Source organism: Panthera leo, chromosome A3, assembly GCF_018350215.1.
Source record: "Panthera leo isolate Ple1 chromosome A3, P.leo_Ple1_pat1.1, whole genome shotgun sequence".
Classification (NCBI taxonomy): Eukaryota; Metazoa; Chordata; class Mammalia; order Carnivora; family Felidae; genus Panthera; species Panthera leo.
Window position 1 is genome coordinate 12,164,288 of NC_056681.1, and position 15,365 is coordinate 12,179,652.

A 15,365-nucleotide genomic window follows, 5' to 3' on the forward strand; every position below is an offset into this window, starting at 1 on the left:
CTGTTATTATGGAGTTTAAGAAGGAAAAACTGGCTTCGAGTGGATAGATCACTTGCTACCACAGTTTAGAGGGGGTTCACCTGTATTTACAGTGACGAATTGGGCTGATTTGATGTCGTTCGGCCTCAGGTAAAAATCTCAACACATTTTAGCAGGAAGTCTGCCAAGAGGCCATGAGCAGATAGGGTTTGTGACTTGCTGCTCGTACCCAGCTGTCCACTCTCTGGTTTGACCTTTGGGATGCTGTTCCCCTTGTGAGCTTTGTATCTTTCCCATCTGTAAAATGACCTGAACTCTTACCGGGGGACCCGTTCTCTATAAAACATTTTGAATTTTGTTGTTCTTTTTGCCGTGGGTCCTGTAAGTTCATTTTCTTTTCCCCTGTTTCTTATAAGTACGTTCTAAGGAGATGGTAAACTTTGGGTTTGTGGAGAAAGAATTGTATCAGTTGGCTCTTTGGGACATAAAGGAAAATATCATAACTTAATCTGGCTTAGGAAAAAAAGGGAGTATTTAGCAGCTCACACAGCTGGAAAAATCCAGGGGTATTACCTTCAGGCACATCTGGATCCAGAAGTTCTAAACCTATATTGTCAGGACTACTATCTCAATCTCTGGGTCTACTTTCCCCTGAATTGGCTTTATTTCTAGGTAGTCTCTCTTCCTACGATGGCAGAAAATTCTAGGCAATGAAGGCCAGATGTTTCCAAATAGTTACAGTCTTCATTCAGAAAATAAAAATTCTAAACTGGGTACAGTGCAGAGCCTGGGGAAACAGAGAGAGACTAGACCTATTCCACTGTCCGCACTTCCAAGATCCAGGCGTGGGTCTAGATGTTCTTTATCTAAACCCGGAACCAAACTTTGCAGGAATTGGGCCACCCAGAGGGAAGAATCTGAATGACAAGGAACATCTAGAAGTAGCCTCGGGCTTGGGGAAGAATCTCCCCCCCCTCCCCACCCCCCAGCAGAACCCTGTGGCTGTGAAATTTCCTAGCCACCTTCACCACCATCATCCCAGCCCAAGCCCATCACCTCTGGCCTGGACAATTGCAGATGTCTCACAAGGAGTCTTCCTGCTACCTTTGTCCCCCAAACCCTTCATAATGCAGCTGGAAGAATCAGTTCAAAAAATATATCAGCACATGGGACTTCCCTGCTTAAAACTCTTATCATGGCTTCCCATCAGGATTAGGAAAAACTCAAACTCATTCCTTAAACTTGAGAGTAAAATCCCAACAAGGCTCTGCATGACCTAGTCCCGTCCACCTCTCTAACCTCCCTTCCCAAGGTCATTTCCTCCTTAGGGCCTTTGCTCTCTTTGGCTCCCCTGCCTGTCCCCCCTTCCTCGGAACTTTACATGGTTGTCTTGTCCCTGACCTCAGGTTCTCACCTTAGATATATCACCTCCTCTGGGAAGTCTTCCTTGACTGTCCAACCACTGTATCTAAAGTTGCTGGCACCTCTCTCAGACATGCTCTATCACTTCCACTTGTGTACTTTTCTTCATGGTATTTATTACAATCCAAGTGATCTGGTTTCTTTATTTAGCTTGTTTATTAACTGTATTCCCCACCAGAATATAAGTCCATGAACACAGGGTCTGCCTGTTTTATTCTTCTCACTGTGTCTCCAGTGTCTCGAGTAGCGTTTGGCATATAGGACATGCTCACTAATTAGTGGTTGAGAGAATAGCGTTTCCAGACCAGCGAATACCTTTGCCTTCTGCTAAATTGATCTAGGGTTTCTCAGCCTTGCCACTATTGACATTTAGAGCTAGAAAATTATCTGTTGTGGCTGTCCGTCCATCCTATGCACCTGGAGGATGTTTCTCAGCATCCCTGGCCTCTACCCACAAAATGATGACACCTTGGACAAGGCTCATGATGATGGAGGTGATGAGAAGTAAACAAATTTTAAAAATATAGTAATATTATGCACAACACTATGGAAACGAATCCCTTCGTTTAAGAAATGAAGGGAAGAGCCAGAGAGGGGAAGGGGCCCTATGGCTTTAGTCAGTTTTTGTCTTTTAGGGAAGCTTTGCTCATCTCTTCAGGTAAATCCTTTGGTTCTACATTCATTTCTGGAGATTATTTGATGGATTCTGTCTCCTCCACTGGACAGGAGATCCAAGGGAGGATGCTTCCTTTGCTGAGCCTGGCACAGGGCCAGGCACACAGGACGTTCTCAAAAACCAGATGCCCAAGGTAACATGAATAAATGAATGAATCACCAGGCTGTATAAATCAGCTGACCCCTCACTCTCTCTTCCTCTCACCCTACTTTATTTTTCACCTTAGTGATTATCACCAGCTGCCACATTGCATATTTATTTGTTGATGTATTTCATTGTCCGTCTTCCTCCACTAGAACCCAGAATTCCATTCTGGAATTAGATTTTAGCAACTAGCATGGAAGCTCATGAAAGCAAGGGCTATTTAAAATTGCAGTCTGCCCCCACCCCACCCCTGCCTCTATCCCTCTCCTCTTCCTTACCCTCTCAGCGCTTATCACTGCCTGACATATTTCTACTTGACTTTCTTGTTTTTCATCTGTCTCCAGCCAGTTCTACCAGGGCCGCACACTGGTGTTTGGTTCACAGCTGTTTCTCAGACGTTTATCCTAGTGCCTAGCACATAGAAGGCACGCACCCCCACGTTGTTGACCTGACAAAGGATGGAGGGATTGCGACTCAGCCAGGGAAGGCAGCCCAGGTGGGAAGGGCCGGACCGCCAGGTGCATCTCCTTCGCCCAAAGCCCCAGCCCGCCCCCAGCTTCACCTGGAGGCTGGGCCGGGCAGGCAGGAGTTAAGCGGTGCTCACGCTTCCGACCCGCAGGTGGCGCCGTCCCGCCTCTGTGCCAGACTCCGGGCGCTCCGAAGTGCGGGACAGAATCGCAGCCAGCGCGGAGCCGAAGCTCAGCCCCGACTTGTTGATCTCGCTCAAGCAGCAGCCGCCGCCGCCGCCGCGGGAGCAGGAGCAGGAGCAGGAGGAGGTGGAGCAGGAGGCGCCGCCCGACCGCGGACCTGCCACCCGCGCACCCAGCGTTCGCCCGCGCCCCCAACCTCGGAGAGGGCGCCCGGCCCCGCGGCGCCTGCAGCCCTAGCGCGTTGCCTGCCCGGCCGGCGTAGGCCGGGCCCGGCCCGGCCCCGGGTCCGCCGCTGCCCGCGGGCGGGGGCGCCCGGGCGGCCGGGGCGATGCGCGGTCCCTGGCCCCGGGAAGCGGCCGCCCTGGGGGTGAGTGTTGAGGCTCGGGGACACGGGGGGGGGGGGACACCGAAAGGGGGCTCGCCTGCCGCGGCTCGGCCTGTTGGTCTACCCGGGCTCCGCGGCTTCAGACCGGGGAGGGGGGTTGTGTGTGTGTGTGTGTGTGTGTGTGTGTGTGTGTGTGTGTCGGGGGGGGGGGGTCCTCGGGCAAGGGTTGGGGCCTGGGTAGACGCAAGGGGAGAGGGCGTCAGGCTCATAGGCTGGGGGGCTCAGGACTGCCCCCGAAATCACTAGCGCGCGGCGGGAGGAGGGCACGTTTTGAAAAGGCCAGAAAATTCAGCTCCTTTCCCCGCCTCCCACCTCCCCCACCCCTTCCCTTCCAAGCCCCGGGAAAGGCGCAGAACCCGGAGTTATAAAAAGCCATCGCTGGAGAGGAGCGAGGAGGAGGAGGAGGGGTGGGGGGAAGGAGGAAAGGAAGAATGAAGCAGGTGGATCCGCAGGACTCGGCGTGCCCCTCCTGCGGGGGGGTAGGGGGCACAGAGGGAGGGGCGGGACTCCTTTGCAGATCTCGGTTGGGCATCTTCATAGCTCAGTTGGTCCCCAGAGCGACCTCAAGAGACGCTCCCGTGGTTTAGGGAGCGGGGTCGCTCCGGAACAGCGACGCGGTCTTGACCACCCCATCTGTTGTGACCCCCGACAGGTGGGCACCTGGACCCCCACCAAAAAATTCCCCCAAAGCTTTTAAGGTTTAGAAAAAGCAAACCCGCTGCCACCCCCCACCCCCCACCCCAGAGCTCTCAAATTCTAATTATTTCGGAGCGGGGGGAAGGAATCGATGAGAAATCTAAAAAAAAAAAAAAAAAAAAAAAGTTTTTCATGCAGCGCCCCTCTCTGCCCGTTGCGGGGCCTGGTTCGGGACTCGACGGGGAGACCCAGAAAGAAGAGAGTTTCAGCACTCGAAGGGGAGGACAGCGCCCCGGGCGGCTGGGTCGGGCCTGGGCAGCAGAACCCCGGGGTGGGGCCTCCCGGGTGCCCGGTGCGTCTCTTGGGGGCCCTCTCCCCGCCCCGAAGAGCGGCCCCTCCCTCCACCCGTGGGGTGGGGCGGACTTCAGCACCGGCGGGAGGGACAGCGCCAAGCCTTTCTGCACCCCCACCCCCCACCCCCTGAGCCGCTTAAGCACCGGGAAGGTCAAGGCCGCTTGGGGTCCCGGTGGAGGGGTGGGGAGGGGCCGCGCCCAGCTCTCTGTTTGCTGACCCGCGTCCGCTTCCTGCCTTGCAGCGGTCGGGATGGAGGTGAGAAGACGGCCGTGACGCGCGCCCGCGCGGCCCCCTGCACCCCCAGCAGCCCACAGCGCTCCCTGCCCCCCTCCCCCGCGGCGGCCGGCCTTGCCGTCCAGTGACAGCGGCCTGGGGGGGCAGGGGGGGCGGGGGCAGCCGGACCAGCGATGCCGGCGGGCATGACGAAGCATGGCTCCCGCTCCACCAGCTCGCTGCCGCCCGAGCCCATGGAGATCGTGCGCAGCAAGGCGTGCTCAAGGCGCGTCCGCCTCAACGTCGGGGGTCTGGCGCACGAGGTGCTCTGGCGCACCCTGGACCGCCTGCCCCGCACGCGGCTGGGCAAGCTGCGCGACTGCAACACGCACGACTCGCTGCTCGAGGTGTGCGACGACTACAGCCTCGACGACAACGAATACTTCTTCGACCGCCATCCAGGCGCCTTCACCTCCATCCTGAACTTCTACCGCACCGGGCGGCTGCACATGATGGAGGAGATGTGCGCGCTGAGCTTCAGCCAAGAACTCGACTACTGGGGCATCGACGAAATCTACCTGGAGTCCTGCTGCCAGGCCCGCTACCACCAGAAAAAGGAGCAGATGAACGAGGAGCTCAAGCGGGAGGCAGAGACCCTGAGGGAGCGAGAGGGGGAGGAGTTCGATAACACGTGTTGTGCAGAGAAGAGGAAAAAGCTCTGGGACCTCCTGGAGAAGCCCAATTCTTCCGTGGCTGCCAAGGTGAGTCTGGGATCTGCGGGAGATTGTATCGGTGGCTCTGCTTGTGTCTCCAGATGGAGGACCGCGGCCTGGTGTGTGTGTTGGGGGGGGGGGGGTCCTCTGGTTTAGTTCCCAAATGAGACCAGAAAGGGGAGGGGCTATGGCCCAGGCCTCAGAGATGAGGACCAACCCCTTTGGACTGTTCCTATTTGCATTGGTGACCTCATCCCTTCATTATTCAATACCTCGACTTTGTGGGAGACAAGGATTTGTGGAGGCATAAAAAATCCACAGCAAAGGGGTGGGCGCTGTAAATAAGAAAGCACAGAGCGACGTGAAAGCCTTGCTGGGATGGAGTAGAGTGTGGTCTGTATACACAGTGCTCCCTTGTGGAGTCCTAGACCCAGACTGGAGGGGGGGTGGTCACCTGCGATTCTAATACTTATCCCTGTATTCATCACCCCACTTTGCCCCAAGGAAGGAATGAAAGCAGCTTACAGACATGCTTGGAGGACACTGAAATACTGTCAGGCAGTTTTAACATAAGTAAGGAAAATGAGGCAAAGAGTCTCAGGGGTGGGTGTGTGCATGCATGACGAATGCAGCTGGCTGTGGATGCTTGTGGGCGAAGGGTCACCCCTGGTTTGTTCTTTCTTTATTTGTTTGGTGAGTTTATTCCAAGAATGATTTGGTGCAGCTTGTAAAGATGCTTTGGCTGTCGAAGAGGATGTAAATTTTGAAATAAGAGACAAAAATGAGGCAATGTGGAAAATGAAGCAGAAGGAGACAGAAAGGCTTCAGTCACACTGAGTGGACCAGTGTGCTGTTGGGTAAAGGCAGAGGCTGTAACAGACTGAGGAAGACTTGGGGTGGGGGGACAGGCCAGGGAAGGGGGTCACTGGTTGATGAGCGGCTTCTTTGTGTTGAGCTGGCTTCTGGGAAGGCCTCAGCGAGATGGGGCCTGTCTTCAGGTGGCCAACAGGCAGGGTGTCGGGAATAAATGACAACACAGTGTGCTCAGCACTCTAAAAGAGGTTGTGGGAGGCCCGGAGGGAGCCAGAAAAGAGAAGTGTTGATGTTGAAATCCAGGAAGACCACTTTGGGAAAGATATGTTGGACATAACTCACTTTCTTTTTTTTTTTTTTTAATTTTTTTTTCAACGTTTATTTATTTATTTATTTATTTTTTTGGGGACAGAGAGAGACAGAGCATGAACGGGGGAGGGTCAGAGAGAGAGGGAGACACAGAATCGGAAACAGGCTCCAGGCTCCGAGCCATCAGCCCAGAGCCTGATGCAGGGCTCGAACTCACGGACCGCGAGATCGTGACCTGGCTGAAGTCGGACGCTTAACCGACTGCGCCACCCAGGCGCCCCGAACATAACTCACTTTCGAAGAGTGGGGCCAAGAGGAGGGTGGGGGTGGAGTGAGCAGGTAGGTAAATGTATTCGTGGCAAAAAGAAAAAGGCAGGAGGAAACATATATATCAGCATCATGTATCTGCTCAGGTTGCCTCCCGCCCGGCCTGGCCTCTCCTTGTGGGATTCCCCTGGCTCAGGTAGCCCATTACTGAAGATCCACCTGCAAGGCTGGGTCCTTTCACTAGATCGGGCTGCCCAGGAAGAGGCCTCTGAGAATGAATGCAAGAGGAGGTGGCTGGTAGGACGGTGGAGGGAGGCCTGAAGGTTTTCTCTCTTCCCTGGCAACCCTAAGGAGAGACTTCTAGGCCTGGTTTCTTCTTCTGTGGGCTGCCTCTGACCATAATCCTGCCCTAGGTTTCGTGTCCAAAAAACCTCCCTCTTAAGACAGTCACTCACCCTTAACCGGCTTAGGATCAGCAGACTTACTTTGCTATTTCCAGGCCTGACATGGGTTCTTCCTACACACACCCTATTTAGGTCCAAACATGACTCTTCCCCCTCCCTGTCCTGTCCCGAAGACATGAGACTGAGGGGCCACGGGGGTCGAGTCGCCCTCCCACAGAAGAAGCAGGCAAAGGACCGTGTTTGGGTTGGAGTCTGGCAGCGAGATAGGGGAGCTCAGGCTTGCAAAAGACGCCGTCTGGCAATAAACAGCCTCATCTTGCCCTCGGGTTAATCCGCTCGCAGGGACGAGCTTCATGACCTCTCCGTGATCCCAGGCTCAGGCTGTCAGCTCACATTCCTGGCAGATGGACAGTCTAGGATATTCTTCAGGCAGAACTGAGATGGGGAGGCAGGCAGGCTCATTGATCCTCAGCAGAAATCCTGACCACCATTGATCAAATATTTTACTGTGCACGAAATGTAACAACACAATTAATCCTTACACCAGCTCTCTGTTGTTATCCCACCTTTCACAAATAGGTTCAGAGAGGTTGAATAACTTGCCTAAGGTCACACAGCAAGCAAACAGGCGTAGCCAGAAGTTCAAACCCAAGTGTCATTTTGAAGACCTTGTTCTTTCCATAATGATTTAATGCCACAGACTCCTCCCTAGTCTCCCCGCTTCCACTTTTGCCCCGTACGATCCATTGCCCACACAGCAGCCAGAGTGAGCTTTTCAAAATATAAATTGGATCACATTATTCATCTGCTTAAAATCCTCCAGAGATTTCCCACAACACTCTGAATAAAATCCACACCCTCCACCATGGCGTACCTGAATCGCCACTGAATCCGTCCCCACGTCCTCTCTGAATTCACCCGTTCAATCTCCTGTCATTCACTGGGCTCCAGACCCACTGGCTTCCTTGCTATTCCTGAAACCGGGCAGGCTTTAGCCTTCCTCGGGACTTTTGCATTTGCTATTCCTGCTGCCTACAATGCTCTTCCCCAACTTGTCCCGTGGCCAGCTGCTTCTCCTCATTCCTCATTTGAGCAGGTCCCTGTCCAAATAACCCCTCCGCAGAGAGACTTTTCCTAACTCCAGTCCAAAACAGCCTCCTTCTCCTTACTCTCTGTGACCTCACTCGGGGTCTTTCCTGCATAGGCTTTAAGCACCATCTGAAATTGCATTTGCTTCCTTTCCTTTCTCCCCCTCAAGAGTGTGAGTGCCACGAGTTCCATTTGCTGCTCTGTTCCCGGCACCCATCAAGGTACCTGGTGCAGAGGAGCTCCAAATGACTACATGTGGAATGAATGAATGAATGGATCAAGCAATCCGTCAGTCAGGGTGTCTCAGGTTTGGGGGCTCTGTCTCTCCTTCCTCACTGCCTGCCTGCAGCCCAGCTTCCCGGGCCTCTGGCCTCCTTCAGTTGCCTGCGCTTTGCCCATCCCACCCCGTCCATCCCCCCACTTGGTTGTCTTGCTTGTCAGAACAGTAAAGCCTGTGGAAGTTTCTTGGAGACCACAGAAGGAGATGGTCAAATGAAGGATCATTCCCAGGTGGTTGTGAGATACAGAAACAACCGTACCTCATGTGTTTAGAGCAAGGACAGACCAGGGGTCTGGGCCCAGCCGCATCACCTCCCCAGTTTCGGGCCTCACGTAGGTTCTTCGCCTCCGTAAACCCTAGCCTTCCACCTATAAATTGGAGCTAAGAGGCCCACCTTGCAGGGTCATCAAGAAATCATGTTTGTCAAGATTTATAGCACAGTGCGCGTAGGAGTAGGTGGGGCTTTCTTGCTATGAATAATGAGCGCAGGCCCTTCTCTATGACCAGGTGGGCTGAGTTGCGACAAACTATTTCCTTCTGATAGCAGTACTGGAAGACAGAGCTGACGCTGTTAATAATTGATGGGATGTTCGGCAACGGGAGGCAAGCCAAAGCACAGGCCCTAGCCTTCACCGTCAGGGGCGTGGAAATCAAAATCCATTAGGCAAAAGGCAACGTGATTGATTCTTGTTGGGAAGCTGGGGTCAGCCCCGTTGGAGCGACAGGGCTGTGGTCCTGGGCCACCCCCGGGTTTCTGCTTTCTCGGAAAACTCTACAGGCTTTTCTCAGCGGGAGAGCAAGAGGGAAATAATTTGCGAGGCCAGGAGTGTCTGCCCTCCCTGGAATAGTCTCACGGCATATATCTCAGTCTGAGATAATTTCCTGATTTCCAGATTGGCTACTGTTTATGGTGCTAGGCACTGATTAGAGGTACTTTATATGTCCTGTCTCATTGAAATCCCTTCAACAATCCTGTCAGATAATCTGCCAATTTGGACTGCAAGTAATGAACTAGAAGACTCAAAGTGGCCTCTGCAAGAGGGAAGATTCTCACATAACAGAAAGCTCCAGGGTAGCTGGTTTCTGGTTAATGGCTCCATGATGCCATCAGGATTCTAGAATCTAGAGTCCTCCAGCTGGCTTGGTCCTCAGGCTGGATGCCTCATGTCACAAGAGGGCTAATGTAGGCCCATGAGATCCACCCAGGGAAGAGGGATATTTCCTCCTGTGTACCACCTTTTCTCTGAGAGGCAAACCTTTCCCAGGAGGCTCTATGAGACTTCTTTTCACATCCTATTGGCCACAATCTGGTCACATGCTCCTGTTCTCACTGCAAGGAAGCCTGGGGGAAGCAAGTGTGGCATTTTCAGATGCGGGAAAGAATGGCTTTGATGAGGGGTATTAAGACTCAGGGGCACCTGGCTGGCTCAGTCAGTTGGGTGTCTGACTTCAGCTCAGATCATTTTCTTGCGGTCTGTAAGTTCGAGCCCCGTGTTGGGCTCTGTGCTGACAGCTCACAGCCTGGAGCCTGCTTTGAATTCTGTGTCTCTGGCTCTCTCTGCCCTTCTCCCACTCACGCTCTCTCTCTCTCAAAAATAAATATTAAAAAAAATTTTTTTAAACGGATTCTTTCACAGAGAGTAAATGGAGGCTCTGAGAGGTGAAGTCACTTGCTAGAACTCACATAAGCAAATGCTCAGCGAATATTTTTTGAAGGAATGAAAATGGGGTTTGGACCAGGGTTTGAAGCCAGCTTGGTCTGGCTCCCAGCCTGCGTTTCTTAATCCTGGAATCTTGGGTAGACCTTTCAAGCTGTCAGAGCTTCAGTAAGCTCATCGGCCAAATGGTAGTTATAGCCATGCCCACCTCTTGGGCTGTTTTGATGACTCAGTGAGATTTCAGATGTGAATATAATTTGCAAGTGGAAAGTACTTTATATGTGTGAATAATCATCATTATATATTATTATATTCAAAAGCAGGAATGGTCTTTATGTAATGGCAGCGATCAGTATTTTGCCCACCACAGATTTGCTTAAGAATCATCTCAGGTGAAAGGGTGGGGGCGGGACCTGGCTGGCTCTGTCTGGGGAGTGTGCAGCTCTTGATCTCAGGGTTGTAGGTTCGAGCCCCACTTCGGGTGTAGAGATTACATAAAAACAAAATCTAAAAAAAAAGAAGAAAAAGAATCATCTCTGGGGTCCAGCAGATGTGATTCTGTCTCAACTCCATGGCTTGCCAGTAATATGACCTTGGAAGTTCCTTTCCTTCTGTGACTCAGTTTCCTCATCTAGGAAATGGGAATTATAAGGGAGCCCACCTCAGAGGGCCATGAGGAGATAAGCTGCATAAAGTGCCTGGCACGTGGTCAGCATTCGATAAATGACAACAGTGATTATTAACGTTATCATGGAATTCCTCTATACTAGCTACACCCTTGGTTGGCAGCCTTTCCTATTACAGTGTTGTTAATTGCCGGGTCACTGCCTGCCCCTTTGGGACTTCATGCCTCTAATGTGATGATGCTTCTGCTTCCTTGACCTGAGCCAGGGGGCTTCATGTATTATCATTAAGTCGTCCGGCTGAGGTTCTTGCCAGCCCCAGGTCAGTCATCCTAGATGTCTGTATTTATTCCTTGGAGACGAAATTGCAGAGATCCGGAATCCTGGCTGTGGGGTCACACAGTCCTGGGTTGGAATCCCAGCAGCTGTAGCTTCCGTTTTCTAATCTGTAGATGAGGATGATAAGAAAACCCACCTCATGGGGTTGCCCGAGGGATTGAGTAAGATAGGGGATGTAAGGCATTGAAGTCGGGCTTCAGAAATGCCGTACCCCCTTTTGATACAAGGAAACACGGAGGATGCTTCAACTAGCCTGGGTCCTGCATCGAGCTGGTGAAAGGTCAGGGACCGTTTCCAGGCCTTTCTGACCTCACTGGTACCCTCATCAAGGCTCAAAGATCTTTCCATTCCTTTGGAATCGATCAGGATCGCACCTTGGCAGTGGGTCTCCCGGGGGTTTTGAAAGGCTACAAGATGTGAAAATGTGAAAATGCTTAGGAAGGAAAGTGTTGGCCAAATGAACGTTTGGCCAAAGCTTCATTAACTGAAAGAGAATAATAAACACCAACTCCATACCCAGGACTTTGTGTACTTCCTAGACTTAATAGTATCATGGACGGGAGCCCTGATTTTAGAGCTGGGTCGCCCAGGTTCAAAGTTGGGTTCCTTTACTCACTAACCGTGTGACTTGGGACGAAACGCTGTGCTTCTCTGTGCCCTGGGTCCTTCGCTCATAAAATGAGGGCAGTAACAGTGCCTGTCTCCTTGAATTGCTACCAAATTAAATGGGTTAATGCACGCAAAGCACTTCGAATAGGGTCTGGCACAGAGAAAGCATTCAGTAACTGTCGGGGGGTTTTGTTTTGTTTTGCTTTTAATTGTCATTGTCTCATTTAATCCTCCTGATGATCCTGCCAGATCAATAAGCTCCTTTTCAAAGAGTTGTTCTTCTTTTAAAATGGTACATGCTCATGGTAAGGTGAAGTTCTATAACTTGCTCAACAGCAAGAGGGGCCGTCGGGACTCGGCCCTGATAGAGGGAGGACATGCGGGTCTTACCCAGATCCTTTTAGCTCTTTCCATTTCGGGGCCACTAGCCCAACCCCCAGCCACCTGCACCTGCTGTTCTTTGCCTTAGAGGCTCCCTCTGGCCAGTGGAGTCCAGTAAAGACAGGGACCTAATGCCCCACCCAGAGCAGCCCTCAACTGCTGCCTGATGGGGGAAGGTGGCAAACACTCCAGTTCCCTCACCCTGGAGGGGGTTATAACTCAGTGCCGGATGGTCTACCCTGGGCCCCAGAGTTCCTGAGAAGAATTAAGCTCCAGGCGCCTACAGTAAGTAGTTCCTTGCTTGACAATACACCCAGTTTGCTTCTTTCCCTCCCCGTCTCACGTCCCCTCTCCCCTACCAGGGTTTTCTGGGATCCCTTCCCACATCAGCTGCTTGTGCTTGGATCCCTGACTTCGATTCTGGTCCTGGGGGAGCGAGCCAAAGATCTGTGGGAAATATTGTCTTGCGGGCCAGAAAGGCCTCTTACAACACCCCCACCGGAGACGGTCTTAAAAGAAGAAAACCCAGGGCCGGCGGGCTGCGTCGGCCCCTTCCCCATCCCTCCCCGATAAAATGAGAAACAATGGCAGCCGTAGCTACCACTCACGGCTTCCAGTGAGGAGAGCCAAGCACAGTGCAAGGAACATTACATGCCCACCAGATCTGATTCCCACATCACCCAGTGAGGGAGGGAAAATTACCCTCGTCTTGCCGCCATGGAAACTGAGACCCCGGGAGGCAAAGTGGCCGGCCCACGGTCACACAGGGAATAGGAGGACTCCCTGACCGGGAGCCCGTGGTCTGGCCTCTGTGCTGTGTGGATAGCCTTCCGGAAGTAAGAAGCGAGCCCAGGGATGCCACCCCCAGCTTTGCCTTCTCACCGTAGGGAGAATGGTGTGAGGGGAGAGATGTATTTGCTGTCTCCCACCTGACTTGGGGGTGTTCCTGGCTCCTGGTCCATAAGGACCTTGCCCCCAAAGGCTTCTGGATGGGACCACTGGAGACACAGGGTTAGCATTAAGCATTATTTTCATAGGTAATTTCACCGATAAAGTTCACATCCCTTGAGCTTTGAGAAACACTTCTGCCTGGGCCCCACAGTAGGAATATAACCCCCAGATGATTTCTTGCTTTATTTATGGCAAAATACATATAACATAAAATTCACCCTCTTAACCATTTTTAGGTGTGTAGTTGAGTAGAGTTGACTGTATTCACATTGCTGTGCAGCCAGTCTCCAGAGCCTTTTCATCTTGCAAAACTGAAGCTCTGTATCTGTTAAATTCATTCCCTACCCCTCAGCCCCTGGCAATCATCATCCCGTCTCTATGAAGGTGATTGCTCTAAGTACTTCATATAAATGGAATCATACCGTATTTGTCTTTTTATGACTGGTTCATTTCACTTAGGTCAGCGTCTTCACAGTTCATCCATGTTATAGCCTGTGTCAGGATTTCCTTCCTCTTTAGGGCTGAGTAATACTCCATTGTATGTGCGGGCCATCCTTTGTTTAGCCCTTCATCCATCCATGGATGGTTGGCTTGCTTCCACCTTTCGGCTACCGTGAACAATGCCGCCATGACCATGGGGGTACAAATACCTCCTCAAGACCCTGCTTTTAATTCTTTTGGGTACATAGCCGGTAGTGAAATTTCTGGATCGTGTGGTAATTCGATTACCACCATGGAACCGCCATATTGTTGCACCATGGTGCATTTCCGCCAACAGTGCACAAGGGTTCCAATTTCTCCAGTCCTCGCCAACCCTTGGTATTTTCTGTTCTTTTGATAACAGCCACTCTTTTGGGTGTGACGTAGTATCTCGTTGTGGTTTTGATTTGCATTTCACTAATGATGAGTGATGTGGAGCATCTTTTCGTGTGCTTTGCTGGCCATTGCACACGTTCTTTGGAGAGATGTCTATTCAAGTAATTTCCTTATTTTCTAATCAAGTGGTTCATGTTCGGTGGTCGAGTTGTAGAGTTCTTCATATATTCTGGGTATTATAACACCCCTTATCAGATATGTGATCTGCAAATATTTTTTACCATTCTGTAGGCCTTTTCCCTTGAGTGATTGTGTCCTTTAATGCACCTAAGTTTTTAATTTTGATGAAGTCCTATGTGTCTATTTTTTTCTCTGGTTGTCTGTGCTTTTGGTGTCGAAGCGAAGAAGTCCTTGCCTAATCCAATGTCCTCCATCTATCTTTTCTTCTAAGAGTTTTATACTTTTAGGTCTTACGTTTAGGTCTTTGAAACACTTTGAGTTAATTTTTGTGTGTGGTGTAAGGTAAGGGACCGACTTTATCCTTTTGCACGTGAGCGTCCAGTTTTCCCAGCACCATTTGTGGCTCCAGATGCCTTTGACTCCTGGGAAGAGCCCTGGGGTAAGGAGAGTCAGAGGTCCTGACAGATGTAGAGTTCTGTACACCGTGCTGGGGATGTAGAGAGGTGCCGTCTGGGTAATTGTTGACAGAGATAAGGGACAGTCCCTGACACATCCAGCATGGCCCCCCCATTCTCCTTTTCCACTGAAGAAAGCTTTGTGGAATGCCACTCTCTCTCTCTCTCTCTCTCTCTCTCTCTCTCTCTCTCTCTCTCTCACACACACACACACACACACACACACACACACACACACACACACGTGGGTGACCCCTGTCCAGAATGTGGCCACTTCTCACTGCCCCACTGCTGCGTTCCTGACTCAGGTCCCCCTCCTCTCTTATCTGAACCACTGCAGGAGCCTCTTCCTGTCTGTGCTCCCACCTCCCCACACCCCCGCAGTCTATCCTCCACATGGAGCCAGAGGAACTTCTGAGTCAGATCTGCTCACCCGCCCTGCTCAGAATCCTCCCATGGCTCCCATCTCCCTCGGAGAAAAAGCTCAAGTCCTATCATCCAGGGCCCTTGTCTGGCATCTTTCCTCTCTCCTCCAACATCCTTCCGGCCCCCTTCTCTACCACCCTCCCTCTCTCCATCACTGCAGTCTACCCACAGTGGCCTCTTTGCTATTCCTCAGGCATACCAATCTCCCACCTCAGGGCCTTTGCATTTGCTGTTTCTTCTGCCTGGTAGTCTTCCTGCAGATAGCCATAAGACTCACTGCCCACACTCTTCAGATCTCAGTTCGAATGTCATCTTAGCGAGGCATTCCCAACCACCCTATAAAACAGTATCCCCAACACTCTTCATCCCCCTCTCCTGCTTTATGTTTCTCCACCTGACCTAGCATATAATTACTTAATTATGCAATTACTTTTTCTGTTCCCCACTTGGATACCAGCTTCAAAGGGCAGAGCTTTTGTCTGTTTTGTTCACTGTTGTGTCCCCAGTGCCTAGAACAGTGCCTGCCATAGAGCAGGCACTCAGTAAATGTTTGTCAAATGAAAAGTGTTATCCTAAAGATAACTGATAATACG

At 51.6% G+C, this 15,365-nt stretch overlaps 1 protein-coding gene across 1 annotated transcript in view; it reads left to right on the top strand.

Annotated features, from left to right (window-relative positions):
• Positions 1-4,653: 4,653 nt before the first annotated feature.
• Positions 4,654-15,365, top strand: part of KCNB1 (potassium voltage-gated channel subfamily B member 1) — a 90,923-nt gene continuing 80,211 nt past the window's right edge. Inside the window, exon 1 of the mRNA XM_042930713.1 lies at positions 4,654-5,220. Coding sequence (XP_042786647.1) covers positions 4,654-5,220 — 567 coding nt within the window. The remainder of the gene's footprint in view (positions 5,221-15,365) is intronic.